The sequence below is a fragment of the Brienomyrus brachyistius genome, chromosome 10 (genome assembly GCF_023856365.1).
Source record: "Brienomyrus brachyistius isolate T26 chromosome 10, BBRACH_0.4, whole genome shotgun sequence".
NCBI lineage: Eukaryota > Metazoa > Chordata > Actinopteri > Osteoglossiformes > Mormyridae > Brienomyrus > Brienomyrus brachyistius.
The window spans coordinates 8,571,593-8,591,867 of NC_064542.1; the positions used below are offsets into that span (position 1 = coordinate 8,571,593).

At 39.5% G+C, this 20,275-nt stretch overlaps 1 protein-coding gene across 1 annotated transcript in view; it reads left to right on the forward strand.

Annotated features, from left to right (window-relative positions):
- ctnna1 (catenin (cadherin-associated protein), alpha 1) overlaps positions 1-18,450 on the forward strand; it is a 62,350-nt gene extending 43,900 nt beyond the window's left edge. The window contains exons 14-18 of the mRNA XM_049029104.1: positions 3,341-3,451; positions 5,966-6,147; positions 8,739-8,844; positions 13,848-13,982; positions 16,193-18,450. Coding sequence (XP_048885061.1) covers positions 3,341-3,451; positions 5,966-6,147; positions 8,739-8,844; positions 13,848-13,982; positions 16,193-16,480 — 822 coding nt within the window. The 3' untranslated portion in view covers positions 16,481-18,450. The remainder of the gene's footprint in view (positions 1-3,340; positions 3,452-5,965; positions 6,148-8,738; positions 8,845-13,847; positions 13,983-16,192) is intronic.
- Positions 18,451-20,275: the final 1,825 nt, after the last annotated feature.

Here is a 20,275-nt window from a genome sequence, read left to right on the forward strand (position 1 = left end):
CCCTATTAAATCCCTTTTTTTTGCTCTTCATTGGGCATTTTCATTGTGTTTAATTAATACTGTTGTGTGGTGCCAGCCTACATTTAGTGTGGTCTTGTGGACAATGCTAAAAAATATTTTTATAAATATTAACTTGAGGAGTAGAATATGTAAAAACTATAAAGTCGAAATATCAGACAGTACAAAGGGACTTGAGCGTGCAGCTGTGTTTATGCGGAGTGCGCTGTGGCGTCTCAAAGCAGCACAGACGCACTCAATGTGCTACCTGCGAATGATTGCTCTGCTATGAGTGCAAGCTAGCAGGGAAATTTAGATACAGTATGTGTAAAGTTCAGCTTTAAGTATCAGTCTGAAAATAAAGTGAGAGAGCGAGCAATAGTGAGTCTGTCACTCAAGTGGTTGCTGAACGGAACACATTTAATATATAAAACAAACACTTTCAAAAAAGGTACAAATTCATTTTTAGCTTATTCCATGCTGGTGCTAACAGTTGCCACACCCCCAGACTGACCTTCCTTCATGTTTATATACAAAGTGCACCATGTCAGTATTATTTAACACATTTTATAACACATTGGGTGTACTTCAAGTTATTTTGTTCTTTCTCTTGTCACATGTATATCACACTTATGTCACATTAGGGTAATTTTAATGGCACACACACAATTTCTTTTAGCACTAAGTTTTGCAACTCAATAGTTGTTTATTGCAAATCTATTGGGTGATACCTAGAAGTATAGTGTGGTTAATTGTTCAGCTCACCATTATTAGTCCAGATGGAAATTAAACTGCAGCTTTTTGACAGTGTGTCTGAAATGGAGAGAGAAGCAACATGTACTGTAAAATGATATGCAATGGAAGGTACATCCGTATCTAAATGATGATTTCAAGATCAAAGCAGCTGGTTGCTCTACACGGGGTGTATGTTTGTAGAGGTGTCTTGATGCCAATCACAGAAATTAGAACACATTTCCTTGAATGAGTTGACCAAAGAATCTTTTTTTTGAATCGATTCCTGGAAATGTAGCTTTAGCCCCCGAGAAGGTACTAAAAAGTCATGGGGATTTTTACTTTGGTTAAAAAAAAGTCTTGTTTGCATTAAGTAATTGATTTCCCTTGTCCTGGAGGAGAGGGGGATTTCCTTCCTGGTATAGCCTGTATTCTGTGCGGGTTAATATAAAACATTAGGTTGAACCCACAGTTGAAGTTATGAGCAAAGGCTGCTGTTCCCCAACCAAAAGCAAGGCTACAAATTATTGGCATAATATGGTGCAACATTTGGCTAAGATGTGTACGTCATGCTAGCAGGCAGTACAGGAGTTGTCAAATCAGCCAGGCTGTGCACAGTTCTGAGGAACAGATCTGGCAGGCTCTTAAAAAGCCCCAACCGAGGTCACTCTTCAATCCAAACGGACAAGTGTATAGCTCTGGCTACTTAAGATGGACAGAGTCTTTAACCTCTATAAGTGGAATGCTCAAGGGCTTTGTCAAACATTCGTATTCTTGTCATACAGCTCTGTATCCACCTCAGGCTTGTCACTGTTACTGACTTCCAGTTGACAAATGATCTGTATGACAGTCAACCCATAGTGTAGCTCTTAATTTAAGATTGCTTCATTGCTTCATCCTTATTGTAGCAAATTTTCACAAATACAGCACTTGCTTTGCACTCACTGAAGTTGTACACTCCACCAATGCTGTTGACAGCTGCCCCTTAAACAAAAGATCAAACTCTGATCACTCTTCCCTAAACCAGCTTCATAACAGGATAACAACCCTTTGGGGGCTTCTGACTATACACTGGGGTATTTCTCACTCTCTTAGCATGACGCTTGAAATTTTTACACAAGTTTAAGTCCTAAGGGCCCCTCTGAAGGGATTATTAGCTTTGCTGACTTTAATGAAGTAAATTAATACAAGTATACTTTTGTGAACTGATGTTTAGCCAAGTCAGTTTCTGTCTTAAGCTTTTTGGTTAGTGTCTAAACCTCTTCATAGCAATCGGGCACAGTCCCCCCCCCCCCCTTTTTTTTTTTTGCTGTCATGTTCAAGATGACCAGTTTTACCATTTTATGAATGAACAAAAGATTCTCACTTTGCTTGTGATTCCTTTGATAGCTTAATCCTAAATAAATGATCCTTTGATCATCCTTTTGAAATTTCCCCTTGGACGTGTGTGATTTACAGGTACAGACAAAGTAGTAATGTGCAAATGCCTGTAAGGTAAATTTGCTGATACCTCCCTGGTCCTTATATAGCCAAAATTTTATACCAGTCTGACCTATGAATATTACACAAGAACAAAAAATGAAATATTTGTGTTTTCCTGTCTAGTTTGTCGTACATCACTTTTTCCAGTGTATGCAGAGGCAGAAAATCAGTCATCACATTCAACTAAATGTCATTTTAACTTCTGAAGTTCTGAACTTGTCAAGGGTATTTTTGATATGTTTGGGATAAATTTCATTTTGTGTCTTATATGAACATTTTTAACAAAATTCTGCATGTTACATAATTCAAATTCAATGACACATGCGTATGGAATGCGGAATAGAGTGGCAAATAAAGCTCATGACCCCTAAGTCTCTCTGGGGCCCTTTGCCAAAAAACCTGTAATTGACAAATGTGTTCAAGGATTTTAGATTTCACTCTTTGGTTATCCTTGCTAACTTGACTCCCTTTCTTCTATGGAAAAGCTTGCCTTGCAAAAGACTGCTTTCCGTAACAAGGCTGAGATTCATGCAAACTTACCAGTTGTTTACAGTATTCTTTATAAAATAGTGCACAGTAAGATGTATTTGTTTGGGAATCCGATAAATGACAGATGTTCTATGCATGCCATAAGAATTCAGCACTATTCTTTTAACAGTCTTAAAATGGCACAATCACACTTCATTTGGGGGAATCGTGTTTTCGACTTAATGTTGCAAAGCTCCATAATCGTGCGCAAACTAAAGCACTGAGTAAGTTCTTTTAATGGCTCATAGGTGTTGTGCATGCCCCCCACCTCACCATCATCATGCCCCCCACCTCACCATCATCATGCCCCCCACCTCACCATCATCATGCCCCCCACCTCACCATCATCAGATACTACCTTTGTTTGAGAAGTTCGCTGTTAAGCCATTGCTTGGAGGGTAGCCAGACCCCACCTGTGTTCACTATGTGTATGTAGACAAATGATTACCGATTATTCAATTTTGTTTTGTGAATTTGCTTACCGTTTTGCCATCTGCGCCAGTGTTACTGGATTTGGTCCTTCCTGGCAAATATAAATCGTCAATTATTCCCGGGTTGGTTAATTATCTAATGGCATTTCTCCCTTGCTCTTTTTCTCCAGACCCCCGAGGAGCTGGACGACTCAGACTTTGAGATGGAAGATATTGATGTGCGCAGCAGGACCAGTGTGCAGACAGATGATGATCAGCTGATTGCGGGGCAGAGCGCTCGGGTGAGTGAGCATCTCTGACATGCTTTCAGTGCCAACACACTTCAGAACCTGCTTACCATTTATGTAACTCCATATTCCAGTCGCTACTCTTACGAGTTTTTCTTGTGTGGCATGGAGCAGATTTTACTTATTTTAATTAAATACCAACCCCCCCCCACCCCTTGAGTAGTGTGGATGGCGTGGCCTAGTTTTTTTTGCCAGCTTAATTTTCAGTACCTTCCTTTCAATAACACACGGTAGTCCGGCAATGGCCACAAATACACAATTATGCAAGGATCATCACTGCTAGCAGTGACGGCAAGGTTCTAGATGATATTCTAATGAAAGCAGAGAGCCTATTCTCAACCAACCAGACAAGTATATATCATCCTCCTTATCCACTCAGAATTGTGTTCTGTTGCCTTGGTGATACACAAAGGCAGATACACATTGGCCAAAAGGGTACAATAGAGGTCTGTTTAAATAAGGCACAGCAATTTAAATTGATTTCAACATCCAAAGCTAATGTGGCATTTTCATGGAATGAATTGAAACTCCCTTTTTATCTCTGTGCAGAAGGAATCAACTGGAATCGAGTTGTTAGGGATCCTCTCAGAACAAATTAAGCTCTATGCATTGTCTTTAAGGGGAGTATGTCACGGATGTAGCTATGTAGATCATCCTATGTGTGTAATTGGATGAGTATTTTGGTGCTTTGCAGTTTGTGTGTCTCTTATTTCAGCTGCATCTAATTCCCATTTCCAGGAAATGAACTTTTGTTTTACTGTTAAATGGAATTTATTTTCAGAAAATTACTCTATTTTGAATAGTGATTTTCCTCCATGTCGTTATTTAAATAGGTTTCCTAGTATGATACACGGTGAGATTCAGCAGGTCGGTCTGTTCTTGGTTTAAAATTTCTAGGCTTTCAGTACAGTCTGCAATCTTTCCTATGCAAATTATATTTTGGCCTATGTCCTTTCTGAGAATAAAGGTATGGCAGCTCAGCCCACAGGTAGACTGAGCTCTGTTAGCTACGTGTCATATGGTTGTTTCGTATCCTGTGGGTACAGACATATCTAAGGTGCACTTTTATCTGATACTCAATGATCAGCTTTTGTTTCACAAAAACATTTTAGTTATGGGAGGATGTTACTCTGCAATGAAAGTGTCAAAAGCAGCACAGACCTGGCAAATGTGATGACTGAGAAGAGCATGTCATCTTGACCCTTAGCTCTGGATATTGGCAAGGGCTTCTGCAGTGAGCAAATGTATAGTATAATACATGTGACAAATGTCTCTTGCTACTACTATGGCAACTGCAGTGTTGGTGTAATCACAATATAAGTAGTGGCTAGGGTGATTTACATTTAAGTAGTTTCTTTATCAATAGGTTACTTAAAAATGCACTGGAGAGTAAAAAGCTTCTTCATTCATTTAGATAACCACTATATTTAAACCTTTCACGCTTAAATTTTTCAGGACACAACCTACATATTTGCGGTGTTTGTCAGGCCTTCAAAAGATTTTGTATTGCCACACAAGCCGTACTTGTTAGTCGATTCCTTGATTCAAGTAAAGAGGCAAATCACCCAGTTTGTCGTCCTGGGGCTGGGTATTTCCACTGATTCCCCGAATCAATTCAGTTCCGATTCACTGGGTCCCAAATCAGTTTGATTTCTGATTCCATTGGGTTTGATTTGATGATAGTTGACACCAAAAAGTTTGGATAAACAAGGTAAAAAGATGGTGGCGGTGTGGCTGTATTTTTTGCCGATTTAGTCTGACATATTTATTAAACATAAAGATATGTCAAATTTATACAGATGACTAACTTTTTGGGCATCACAGTACACCTCATCAGTATTTTCAGGCTTACTACTAATCTGCTTATCAAATTGTGGGTGTAAATAAACATCCGGACAAATTTTCACACCCGATATGTAAAGCCCTATAATCACATTTTTTTGGCACTGATCTGACAACTCATGCCAACATCACCAACTTATTTGACACACACACTACTGGTAGATAGTCTTTGACTATAGTTTTCAGCTAAGTTTAAATGTAATCTATGTTATATAGATAGCGCATATAGATTTGTTATATAGATCGTGCAAATATTTCAGATAATTACGGTCTGACACCATGCAGCACTACCTTCAGTGGAGCAGTCTGGCATTTTTTAAAAATCTGTTTTGTGGGCCAGATCTCTTTGCACGAGGCTGGCCACGTGAAAATGAGGGGGTTGAAGCCTCACATATCCATGAGCTGGAGACAAGGCACAAATTAAAAATCGACCCCAGAATTTTATGAATTGATATTGAATGATGTGAATGAAGATTTCAATCAGAAATGAATTTTTTTTTGGGCAGTTATATTACTGTAGCTGCTGCCAATAACACATTTTTCAAACTGTCATATTGCAATGACTGACGGAAGCTTCAAAACTACTTTCCCTCTATTTTTTTTGTTTTACTGGAAATGTCTTGTAATGTTATGCTTATCATTCAAAGTGCTATTTATTCTCAATAGGCTATTATGGCCCAACTTCCTCAAGAGCAGAAAGCTAAGATCGCGGAACAGGTGGCTAGCTTTCAAGAGGAGAAAAGCAAGCTGGATGCTGAAGTTTCCAAGTGGGATGACAGTGGGAATGACATCATTGTGCTGGCCAAGCAGATGTGCATGATCATGATGGAAATGACAGACTTCACCAGGTGAGTTACTCTCTCATCATATGCATGTCCTGACAGAATCACTTAATGTTTATTTGTACGACAGCGCCTGTGTAACAAACTTTTGCATCAAATTACAATTAGAACTATCTGTCCGCGGTGGAATTACAAATGTCTGCTTTATAAAATGTCAGTTTCATTCATTGTTTGCATAATTCCTACCTCTGTCTATGCTATATTCTGGAGTTTTTCATAAAGCATTATTTCAGTGCAGGTGGTCTGCATTTCTTTGCAATAAGTGCCAAGAAAAGTATTCTGCATGTTTCGCTGAACATACATTGTATTTGTGGTGTGGGCTGTTAGTGAACAATTTTAAATCACGATTAAATTTACGCTTCAGTAAATACTTCAAAAAATACTTCAGTTTTAAATGACAGAATATTACTAGAGATGTTTAGTATTCTAATTTAATTCAGCTGGTAAAGAGGCTGTTCATATTCTATCAGGTTATCATAAATGTTGAGATGTAAAAAGTATCATGTACTTGGTCAATTTGGCGTATTTTAATAAGTCTAGTCGTTGGGGTAAAGGTGTCACCTTGGACCTCTTGGGTTGACTGGATATTTAGTTTGTCATAGCAGTGCTCGTGATAACAAAGGGTAGGGTTCAGTCATAAAACCTTGCTTTCAATATCTTGATGTGCCCCCGTTAGTTTTAAATGCTCATCAAAAACTCAGAAGGAAAGTGTTTTTTTTTTTCATGTCACACTTGGAACGGAGATGGCAGAACACATGTTCGTCAGCTGCTCTGAAATGCCAGTCTGCCTTTAATTTAAAATTTTGTTAGATAGATTGGCACTTTTAGGACCTTCCATCTTCTGCACAGGGCTGTCACTTTAGCTATTAATGGATCCAAATCTTTCGTACTCATTCATGTCTCTGCAAATGGTTCTACAATACTAAGAACAGGAATGAGTATGCTGCAGATGATCAGACTTAATACATTCACTGTCCACTTGATTCTGCTAGTTCAGAGTGCGCTCTGCAGTCCCCTGAAGGTTCAAGGCAAAGCAATTGCGAAGCAGCTTTCCCCTAGACCTATTGTACTGCATCTTAATATCATGCAGATAAATGCAAATAAGGCTGGCTCTTAAAGCTATGCTGAGGATTTTAATTAAAATGCCTATCAGCAGTATTTATGCTGGTCCCTCATTGGAGGTTTTGCTGAAAGACTTGGGGGAAGAATCGTGGAGTTACTCTACTTTTTATGTGTATGTTGACGCGTCTATACCAGTGTAGGGCCATCTCACCATGTGAAAACCCTTCTCGGATTACTTGGAAATCCGTAAATGTCAGAAGGCGGAAATCCATAATGAGAGGGAAGATAGTTTAGTATCAAATGAATTCGCTCTTTTGTTTCTGAAAGCAGGTGGTTTGTGAAAGATAGGTGTTTTGGCAGTCCTAGGAGAGTCAAATGTTCCACGTGCTATTACAGTCCCTCAACCTTGATGTCCAGCACAATTCCCTGGAGGTGAATGCGGCGCAAAGAAATTGTGCCTGTATCCTTAGGGATTAATAGCCGGCAACCCTGCTGCCATCAGTTAATGTATTTTCGAGCCACCTGTCCCCCTATCCCACCCTCAGCTATATGAATACGACAAGCATATTCTGATAAATTCAGAATTACTTTTGTTAGTACAAGTAAACAAACTTTAAAAGCTGTGCAGGTATATATGTATATGTTTAATGAAATGTCGTGATACTCATGTTATGTCATTCGTCACAGGCAGATAATTAAGAGTAAAATGAATGCAATCTGGTGTTAGGCTCTTGGGTGGGTAGAGTCTGTGATCCCTTTCTGTGATCACGTTGAATTGAAAACGACTTCAACAACGTTGATGGGAACAGTAGCACTGCTGATTTGTTAGTGTTTACAGTGCTACCTTCTACCTTAGCTTCCCTCTCAAAGCCTTGACTTCTAGTGTCTGACTCTCTGGGGGGTGGGGGGGGGAGTGGAGAATTCCATCTGTCATGCTTTGGATGGCTCCATTTAGCCTGGAGAGAGCAGCTTTGAATCCAGGTTGTGCCACTTGCCAACTGTGCTCCAGAGTCCCTTGTGGGGACACAAAACTGGCAAAGGACTTCCCCGCTTTGGCTGTGGGGGTAGGGCAGGCTGGGCCTGAATCATACTGTAGGCCCAAGGAGCACTGGGCTCCGGAACTGACCAGACAGCTGGGATAGAGTGGGTGGTGTCTGCTCAATGCCTTCACCATCCGGTTTGCTTCACACAAAGCGATGATATTCCCGTAATAAATTTTAGCCCCCCCCCCCCAAGTTCATAGGGGAGTCTGGGCCTCTGGGTTGGCATATGATGAAATCTAATTCGGAGGGATTTGTATTTAAATCACTTGTTCTGAAGGGTAAAATTAAACAGTGGCAGTGTTGTGGCAGTAGCTTGACCAGATAGTATTCTGTAATAAATGACTTATCAGTGCTGATACTGAACTGCCGCAGGCTTGTCACTGATCCTGTTTTTAAGTGCCAAATATGCCTGAAATTACCCCAGTGTTGTGAAAAGGAATGTAAATATGGTAAAACACGAGAGCAGTAAATAACATGAAGACCTTATCTTAGGGGAAAAGGGCCTCTGAAGAACACAGCTGATGTAATTAGTGCCGCCAAGAAGATCGCAGAGGCTGGATCAAGAATGGACAAGCTGGGCCGTGCCATTGCTGATCAGGTACCTGGTGTTTTCCCTTCCCTAAAAACTGTGTGCTTTATTAATGTTCTAGTTTAAGAACCAGTACACTTTCTTCCTCTTTTGTGTATTTCACATATGCTGTGGCCGATCTGGTCTGCTGTGCTGAGGTTATCGCCGCTAAATGTTGGTTGATGTAGCAAAGGTCAGGGACATGGAGTGTCGGTCTGGTGCTGGCTGGTTTTCCGCCCACCTTCCGTAGGTTTGTGGGCTGTGACAAGTGAACTTTGTTGAGGATGCAAGTATGACGAACCCTGTATGAACTGCAGTACTACTGCTCAAACAACCAAGTAAATGTTATCTGTGATTTTGTTTTAATAATTGGCTCTGTTGTGCTTGGACTTGGATGCCCAATGTACCCATGCAGCCTTGCCCTACCTCAGCAAGCTTAAACATTTGCAATGTACTTGTATTCTGTTTTTAATGTGTTATGGCTTGGATATGGTTGACAAGAATCCAGTTCCTCTAGTTTGGATCCAACTTAAAACCAAAGAGTTCAGAATGACCTTACTATTTTGATTTGAAGTTTTTTCGCAACTTTTATGTTGTGAAAAATGTTAGCAGCATCATGCATAAAAAAAATGCTTGAGCGAGAGCAAAGGCTGAAGCTGAAATGGCTCAATTTAATTTAAATGAGTTCTTTTCGGCCTTTGTACAGGTTCAAGAAACTCTAGAATTACCAGTATTATGGCAGGTTCTGAGCTCAGAAGTTGTATTAGTTGGCTAATTTCACTAAAGATATGAGGAACTGGGGAGGAGAACAGACAAGGCAAAATCTCGGTGGAATTCAGTTCATTAAGAGTGATTCGTCTTTAATTAGTAGCTTAATTACTTCCTGGCAGACTTTTTATAACGTGGGTTTATTTATAGCTCTATACCTGCAGCACTAAGCTTGGCAGCCTGCAGGTAGAAAGTTAAGATACACCATAGATATTTCCTGTTCATGTATGTCTATTAAATGTCATGGTGTAGCGTAGGGAGGGGGGGGAGATTAGGATTGTACTTCAGTAAGGATATTTTTTTTAATTGGCTATATTGTAGAGGGGCATGAAACATGCAGGGTAATACTTTAAAATATCTTTGAAAATGATGTCATGAAAGATGTAGGTCAGTGCTACACAAATGTCTGCACTGCAGTTTATTAACAATTTATGAGCAGCCCCACAGGCCGCCATATTAGAATAATGTCTGAACCAGCTCGCAGTTGACTGGTGGATTGTAGGCCTAACTTTTTTTTTTAAAGTAAATATAAGTGCAGCTACATCCCCTATACATTTTCTCTCTCTCTACGTGGAACTGTGAATCAGACTCTGCCCTCAAGACAAACGCCTACATGCACGGTATGCTTTCAAATTTGCTTTCAATCAGTGTAAATTTATAGGCAATTCATAAACTCTGCTGGTGGTCGGAGTCTAATCCCAGGTCCAGTCTCTGCTGCTTTGTAGGAAGGGCAGTAAATTTCGTACCACAGGGGAGTGTAAAGAAAATCAAGAACTGATCCATGACCTCTCAGTTTAGCCGTATGACAGATAAAGCCAGCTGCTCCTTTAATCTCATCAGTGCCAGACATTCCTGATTTCTTGAATAAGCAGTTTATAGCTGTGATTCTTTGTCTGTCTCATTATGATAATGTTAAGCCTTAAGTTCCAGGTCATTCCACGCATGGTATCATTGCTTAGCAGAAAGATTTCTCTGATCTGAGTAAACCGTCATTAAATGTATTTTGGTTCAGTTTTGCATTCTTCTGTGGATTAAAGCTAGTTGTGTTAACTCTTCATGCAGTGTTTAAATGTTAATGAACCATTTATGCAAAATTCAATATTCATTATTTCCATCCAATTCCTGTATAAAATTACTCATTTTAAATCCATTTTACCGTGCTTTGATTTCAATTAAAGCACACAGCTGCCCCGTCAACCACAGCAACTTTACTAGCAGCTTAGCAGTGTTCATTATATTGTATGCAATAAGTGCATTACATCAAGTTCATAAAATGAATTTGGAAAGGACTAGCTTCAAATTTGGGTTTATGACCAATTTTCAAAAATAATTCCTGAATTTCCAGTCATCTTAGTGTCTCAATGAAAGCTAAGTTCCAGGCTTGATAAATTTGCCAAGGCTGTTGTGAGACGATAGCTCTATACATTCATGGCTGCTTGTGCTCGCAGCTTCCTTTTGGTCATTTCCAACAGAACAATGTCATAGCTGAGCTCAGGGATAGACATGGATTGACTGCTAGACTGTGAGCTTCGTCCAGTGGCTTAGCTTCCCAGAACCCTTCAGTGCCATCAAAACTGCAGCCACTGAACAGATCTGACGTTCAGTCTCACTTTCCCTGCTACCATTTGTGAACAAAATCCCAAGGTACTTAAACTCTTTCTTTAAGGGTGGGCTCGCCCCCGTTGCCTGAATGCGCCGAGAGCACCATGGTCTCAGTTTTGGCTCTGCTTATGTGCTGCTGCTTCACACATGGCATTGAAGCACTCAAGTGTATTCTACGGGTCTGAGTCAGATGAGGCCAAATCATGACATCTGTAAATAGCAGGGCTGCTGCTTCTAGGCCCCCGTACCGGGCAGGCTTCCAGTCTCGGCTGTGCCTCGAAATCCCCGTCCATGAAAATCTGACACAGGAGTGGGGACCAAATGAATCCTTGACTCAGGCTAATACACTAAATGGCTGTGATTTTTGTGCCCTGGATGAGGGCAACTTACAGTACTACATTCGCATGGGCCAAATATCATGCGGGAGCAGCCCGGTACCATATTCCTGCAGCATCTTTGCGGACTTGGGGAAGGCCAACAGCACACTGAGTACATATTGCATATTCCCGTTAACTCTCTCTCAACTGTGTGTGAGTGAGGATGATTAGTGCGCTTTATAACTTAGAATTTGGTGATCAGTGATCATTGTTGATGCACAACAACGAAATGTGTCCTCTGCATTTAACCCGTATGTAACAATGTGACATAGCAGGGGGCAGCTAATTCAGCGCCCGGGGAGCAGTCCTTTGGGGGCGGTACCTTGCTCAGGGTACCTCAGTGATGCCTTGCTGGTCGTTGGTTCAAACCAGCAATCTTTCAATTACAAGTGTGTTTCCCTAACCATTAAGACACCACTGCCCAGGTTGGAATTTACCACTGAATCTGAGGTTCAGCCATCAGATGAAATCTCCTCTCCCATATGGTGGTGGTACCTTTTTCAGGGCGGATGACAATTGTAGACTTGCACCGATTCCCCTTTTTACAATGCAGGCCACCTCTCCTGTGTCCTAGTCCAGAAGTTCTTTACTTCCATGTGATACTGAGGGAGAGAACTGGCCATCTTACCCCAACGATATACAGAGCTGTCAACATCTATGCCGCCACAGGGGCCTCTGACTACCACAGCCACTTAACCTGCAGTTTCCAGCAGTGCCACTGGTTTGAGGTGTTCTTCAAAGTGATCCTTCCACTGCTTTCACCCCAAGCTGATCAGCATTTAACCCCTCCCCTGCAACACACACGCTCCTTTCTGGCAGTAGTTTTTTTTTTTTTTTTTTACACGCAGTACTTCCAACTGATCTTGGAATGGAGTTGTGCATATTTAATCTGCTACTTGGTCTTTTTGTTTATGCCAGCAGTGTTAGTATAATTATCTCACAGTAATGTTTAATGAGATTCACTACAACTGCGTTATACAGTTATGCAACTTCAAAACACACACACACACACACACACACACACACACACACACTCTGGACATATCTACTGAAGACCTGATCCACACAAACCCCATGCCCTAAACCCTGTACAGCTGGTTTGGGATCAGTTGGTTTAATGAGAAAGAGCAGCAAGGTAGCCAAGTTGTGCTCAGAACTTGTGAAAACTCCTTCCAGATTGTTGAAGCATTCCATGTATTTACATCTGGAAGCCGGTCCGAAGAATGTCTAGTATCTACACAGCTGACATTGAAGCAAAAGAGGGCTGTTTGAAAAGTCTAAAATGTAATATAATTTGGAAATGTCGAACACTTCTTAGTCGTCACAATATTTTTACTGCATTGCCCCGGGGCCTTTTGTAAGGAATAACAGCTAAAATTGAGAAATGCTTTAAAAGCTGGTGTGTCCAGATGTTTTGCTAGTACTGCATGCATACATACAACGTATGAGACCTGGGATTGGGGAGGTAAATGTACTGTGAAGTGGTACACGTTTTTTTTCTTCTCACCTTTAAACACGTCCTCAGAGGTAGGAATCTGCTAGAGGATGTAGTTAAATAATGGCGCTAAGACACTGCCATTGGCGGCAGGTATTTTATGCCTTGATTTCCTGCTAAATGCAGTAATATTAAGCTGAGTGTTGCAAGGAGAGGGTTTCGATAATATGCGAAAGGTGACTCATGGGATTTGAGGAAGGTTCCCCCCCCCCCCCCCCCCTTTAGATTCTGAGTAATTTGCATAGTTATTCATGGAAGGTCTACATTTTTTTTAATTTATTTATTAAATATTCGCACATTCAGTGTACCTTATGTAGTAGTAAGCTGTAAATGTGTTTTTGAGGTTTAGATGCCTTGTGTTCTGCATGTGTTGGGAGGACTGACCTTTTTGGTTCATCGTTCAGAGCTCATCTCTCAAACTTCTGATGATATTCCTTTAAGGAAAACTCTTTAAAAAGCTGCTGCTGCTTTTTAAAAAATTATAAAAATTTGACCTCCACGTTGAATGCAGCATATTTTCAAAGTTTTTGCTGCTTCTGTTATTTTCATAAAAATTTCTGTATATTCAAGACCTCCCAGTATAAATTATGCAAATTAAAACATTTCTCACCCAAAATAGTGTGTTCTGTCACACTCCTGCCCTTAATGTCTCAAAGCACTGATACTGCGTGAATTTCTCCCTTAGTGGTTTTTGGTGATGTGAAAGCACTTTGTTTACTTAGCATACATTCAGTTGGGAATTGCATTTTGCTCCCTAATATTCCGTTAACCTTTGCCCTCTTTATTTGTAGTGCCCGGACTCCGCATGCAAGCAAGATCTTCTGGCCTACCTGCAGCGTATTGCTCTCTACTGCCACCAGCTGAACATCTGCAGCAAAGTAAAGGCAGAAGTGCAAAATCTTGGTGGGGAGCTTGTGGTCTCTGGGGTAAGTTCTGCAATCCCGCCCACCCAGATTGCCTTGAGCTATCGCCTGGAAATCTCAGGGAAATAAATCGTATGCCTTAGTTGATGAACGTTCTTGTGTACCATCTTTGAGAGATGTCAGAGGAATTATTGAAAGGCAACACAGAGGACAGTATCTTATGCGGCAACTGTCCTTGGCACAAGATTACAACCTAACATCCAACATGTACGGCTACCAGATCATGCAGTATGTATTCAGTGACAAAATTAACATTGTAGCATTATAAAAATTGGATTTTACTTTAACCTCATAGTGAGCATCTCAGGCCTTGTCCCCCCCCATCCCCCCAAAGAAACCAAAAGTATTTTTATCAAGAATTTTCACGTATAGTTTCATACTACATTGTGTGTTAAAGTGCAGTTATTGGAGACATTGGCCTTATTTTAACTGCTGGTTATTTTTCTGCAAAATTGACATTGTAGACAAGACCAGTTTTTAAAGCAGTTTGATTAGAATGGAATGGAATTCCACAGTAACAGCTTATTAGGATGTAAGAGATCCTTTAAACTATGAAGTAGTTCAGTCAACTTAAACTAAAATGAAACCTAATTAATACAAGTCTTGACATTTCTTAAGGTTCTTGCATATTAAATAGTTTTATATGCGATTAAAATAGATTAATGCAATTAAGTCTCTAAGTCACCTTTAGCAAAGCTGTGTTACAGGCATATTCATTTGATATGATTCTTTCGACGGCAGAGGTTTCAGCAAAACTAGGTGCTGTCAGACCTGCAGTCCTTTTTCAGCATTTAATCAGGATTTGATGCACTCTCATTTCCTGCCATTTAATGTTTCCTCTTCTTGACCTGCAGTCATCAATTTTTATGTAGTGAAGGACTGTTGCAAGCTGTACTTAGGGTTTTTTAAGTAAGATTTTTGGAAAACTTTTTTTAATTACTGTTTTAAATGACATTGTTTCTGCATTTGTTTTACAGTGACAGTACATCCTTAAGCACTTGTTATTGTCAGGTCAGAAGTCCATTGGTTCGTATTGACACTATTTCAAAGAAAATGGATCAGTAAAAATTTAGATGACATTCTTGCAGAATTGTTCTAGTTTTCTTCCTGCTATCCCTCTTACTTGGAGGCTGCATCCTTATCTGCCTGTCATTCCTTATTCCCACCACTTTTGGAGAATTTCCCGCATTGTGTGTATTGACCCCATTGTGCTTTCAGTGTAGCACACTAATGGGTTTTAGATCACTGACAGACTTAAAGTACCTGTTTTGCTTAGCATGAACCAGGCAGTTCCTTTGCTTATCTTCAGGAAATGGTCGCATCCAAATGGACCAATGATAAACAATGGGGTAGTTTATCGTTCTGTCATCCAGATTATTTTCTTGAAATCTTTACACTGCCTTATTTGTATATTTCTCATGGACTCCGTCTAAAATCTGGTAAACGTGCTGCTTGTGAGAGAAGGGTAGTGTCTGTCTAGGTAAACTCATATGGAAATCTATTTCTTCAAATTAAAACTTTAGGTGCATTGATATATTGCTTATGTCGCTATAATAGCCATTCACATTTTCAAATTGCGATACTGTTTTTCAACCATGTACTATGTGCTTTTAAGATGTAAATGCAGTCTCCCCCCTTAGGTAATGTTTAAAGGCACATGTCTTAAACACTTTGCCAAACCAGCCTTCCCTTAAAATTCCACATTCCGAAAGCCTGTTTAGGTTATTTGGTAATAAGTTGTATTGTATCTCTGGCTTTGGGAATAAAATTCTTTCCAGAAGATACAAAAACATTTTTTTCTTATTTTACAGAATTCAACTTTGTGTAAGTGCCTTTCTCTTAAGAGAACAGTATTTTTCACAGTTTAGCAAATTTGTCTCAAGTGCCATTTCCCCAGTTATTTACACCGTTACTTTTTCACTTTAAAATGGAAGTTTATGGCAGCTCATAAAACCACAGTGCCGTGCTCCTCCTTTTGATACATATACGCTATATGATGAATTCTTCTCATAGAGGCATAGGTATATTAACATCCAATTATTAGATGTCATTAATTCAGTGATCTGCTGTTAAAACGTTGTGTGTTTGATTGACTTGTACTATTTCAGAATCTTTGTTGGTCATTTGCCAGCTATATGAATCTTAATCCTTTGGATTTTGATGCAGGTTTGCGGTTAGAGAATGATTTACATATGGCTTTGGTTCTGTTCCAGGTTGACAGTGCCATGTCCCTCATCCAAGCCGCAAAGAACTTGATGAACACTGTCGTCTCTACAGTGAAGGCGTCTTATGTGGCTTCCACCAAGTACCAAAAGGTCGGGGGAATGCAGTCACTCAACATGCCTGCCATCTCTTGGAAGATGAAGGCCCCAGAGAAGAAGCCCCTAGTCAAACGTGAGAAGCATGATGATGGCCAAACCAAGGTTAAGAGGTCCTCCCAGAAGAAGCATATAAACCCTCTGCAAGTCTTGAGCGAATTCAAAGCTATGGATAGTATCTAAGAATCCTCTTCCTCCAAATATATATATCAATGGAGAAATTGCTGACAGGATATGATGCGCGTGAAATATTGATTTATGCTTTCGAATCTAGTTGGGGCCTTGTAGTCTTTCAGGAGCATTATGCCTCAGAAGGCAATTTACCAAGTTGCACAGCCTTTAGATGACTGTACTTTAAAAAGGAATCTTTCAATTTTGTGAACACTAAAAGGAATGGGTTGTCTTCTGAATTTAATTCCCATACAATTTTGTTAAAATTTAGTATTTCATGTTTTATTTACTTCGGTTCTTCTGTGTATTTCATAAAGGTTGTTTTTTTTTTTTTTTTTACGCTGCATTACTCATGCCCTCTCACAAGATGCCTTGGCTACATAGCAGTTAGTTTTGTGCATATAGACTGACCTGCCTTGATTCCTTCTTAATCCTTTGCTGTGCTTACTGATGAACGGCTAACTTGGTCATGCTTTTAGAGGGAATGGGGATCATTTTTGTTTAAACCTGAAATCCAAAGTTTTCGTATGCAAATAAAGTTCAGCTATAAGATTTTCTTTGTAGCACCTAGTAGTGTGATTGCAATCTCTGACAGGTGTGATTTTTTTTTTCCTTTATTATGTTTTTATTTTAATGTATCAGCGTGTTAAGAACCTTTAAAACTATTAGTCGCATAACAGCCTGTCCCAGGAGTCTCTGCTAACATTATTTTTTCCCCCTCCTTTTAATCCCTGTCCTATTGAAAATGGTCAGTCTAGTATTAAAAAAAACACTAATCACTATAGAATGACAAATTTACTGTTGTCACTTTGGGGCTTTTTGGGTCATATGATCCCTCCATAAATGCATTCTTGAAGATTGAACACCCCGACAAAGCTGGCTGTTCAGATTTGGGTATCTGAATACCGTTGTCCAGTGGTTTCTCTCTGGAGCTTCTGCAGTCCCTTGCCTTTTCAGCCACGATTGGTGTAACACGCACGAGATTTTACATGTTTTGGCTCCTTTTCCGTATCTGCATATTATCAATTAAAGCCCCTCAATAAATCCGTTGTTCCTTGATCCTCAAGTTTGGAATCAATAATTCTCCCCCTGTAAGTTACTCATTTTACTGACTGTTCAGAAAATGTGTATGCAATACAGTTTGGTTTATAATTGAGTAAAAGTACACCACCTAGGTCAGTTTTTGATGTGGTCAACTGAACGTGTAAAATGTTTTTTTAGAAACCATTTGGTAACGCTAGTTTCACTTTCACCCTGGTGTGTGTTTTGTGTGGCAAATTAAACTGATTTCAACGTTAGATCATAAATCCTTATTGGTAAGGTTTTAAAACCTGTTCAGTGCTAAGATGGTGTGCCTTAAACTTGCCAATCGATGGTTTTAACTGAGTTTGAAAAAGTAATGGCAATTTTCTCGACTGACTGCAATAATGCTTCTCTTTTCAGGTATAGTTAATGGTTTTGAGCCAATCATTTTTTTCCCTTACAAATCAATTTATTCCTTGTCTGTAGTGAAATTTTTATTCTTTTTTTAAACACACCTTGTTTTAGCTTGATGTGCGGTATTTTTTTTTTAATTATTTGCATAGTTGAATACTGTGTTGCTTGTGATTCCAGCTAATTGTGATCTCCAAGCCTCAAGTCAGAATAGTAAAATGTGCAATATAGCCAGTATGCTTGCAAACATTTACAGTAAGGGGAAATGAAATCTTAGGCAATGGATGAGCAAGAAGTTAAAATTGTAGGTTTTGTGGACTCCACCACATGAATATTTATGAATGACGTGTATGTGGATGGGAAATTTTCTTAATCTGCTGCATGAAACTTTCTGGAATTCATTTCCTTGTTTCTGACTATCTGTAGGTGTCTTTCAGGACCACGGGAAATTAAATGATTCTGACTTCCATATGTTTTATGTAACAGCTTTCTGCCTTATATGGATCTGTTAACAGGTCATTTTTTCTAATAAATGTTTAACATATGTAGGTGTGTTGTACGTTTTGCTGACCAAGGGACAAGAGTAAATTAGCTGGGGGGGGGGTTAAAGACATTAAATAGGTTGATTAATATGATGAATATATATTGGCTGTACACAAAGTAAACAAATCACATTTTGACATCTGCTACATCACATGTATATTCGAGCTGCCGTGAACCATTCACGCTGACTGCATACGATTTTTGTTGCATTGTTTTTTTCTTAGTAGAAACAAAGGAATTTTTGCCTTGAAAGAGTAAAAAGTTAAGAAGCCTTATGTCAGACAGGAAATGAGTTTTCGGCATTCTTGCAAATATTCCGAGACGGGTGAATAGACTGTATCATGATAGTCCAGTGGTGGTTTTTTTTTTTTTTTTTTTTTTTTTTTTTTTCTTTCCCTGCAGCATTGGTATTACAAGAAATTCATTCTCTGTTTCAATTTTTGAAACCGCAGGAAACACTCTGCAGGGGGTCTGACATAGTTGCCCTTAGAAATACACTGGATTTGGGGAGTTGTCAAGACAGCTTTACGAAAAAAATATCTTCAGCCAAATTCCCAGTTGTATAACCGAGGCTCCACAGTCACTTCGCTGAAATGTTTTCTATTAGCTGAGATGGGTTAACAAGTATGACCTCTAAGAAATACATGAGATTTCCAACAATGCTACTGCAGTGTATTTAATGTTGGTTCGCTCCATTGTGTGGTAAAAGGAGACCTGAATGTAGAGCTTGCATACCATTCAAAATGACAGCAGTATCCATCAGTCTTCCATAACTGCTTGTCCAGTTCAGGTTCCCAGTGAAAATGAAATACAGCTGCATTGACTCTTACAAGGGTAAGCATACGAATCTTCTTTTTCCTAAGTATTTCTGCTGGCCATTGATTTTTTTTTATTTTTTCTTTCCCCTTTGCCTTTTGTATCACAGCAAGGCCTTAGAAGCTTTGTGTATCTGACATCTGTGTGCTGTATTCCAGTAAATTTCCAATTCAGCGTTTGATGGCAGCTGAATTGGGATGATTTTAGACCTTGATTTTTGCTATGAACTGTACCTGTAAATGGATTTAAGACTGACGTCATACGAGGTACGATGGCTACATGTTACTATATCTTTCCTTCAGCAGGCTGTGAATTTCTTGGCCTGCGTTACCTACTACAAGGTAAGATGAACTATAGAAAATACTTTTAATATACTTGTACTTTTTATACCCCTCAAAGGATGAAAGAACGATGCAAAAAAAGTACACATTTTACTATACAGTATTGTAGTATGGATAACTGAGTATGGATACTGCAGGGCTACTGTATAACCAAGGACTCTTGAGGCAGAATCCAGTGGAAATGTTGTACCCCCTTCGCATTTGTGAATTTGACATTCACGGCTTTGGTTATTCGTGAGCTGCGCATGAATAAATCAAATATTTTTGGAGCTTGCTGAAAGATTACAGAAACCAAGTTGATGCAAGCCAGAAACAATGCTGATTGTTTCACATAAAATCATGTTTTTTAATATTTGTGATACATAATGTTTCTTAGATATTTCACACCATGCATCTTTGTCTCAGCAACCAGCCACACCCCTGTATTAGCCGTCTTTATGACCATGGAATCTCGCATTTCTCATAGTAACTTTTACGTTTTCACTTTGGATATTTTTGTATTTTGTATTTTTAATAATGGGTCCAAAATGTGCTCTCACTATACAGTAGTAACTTCATACATGCCGGGGCATAGTTTACATGGTTTGTGTATTGCATACAGGGATGGACATAGCTGTATGCAAGAATGCGTTCACCTTTAACAATATGTATTACAATCGATTGTGGTAACAGT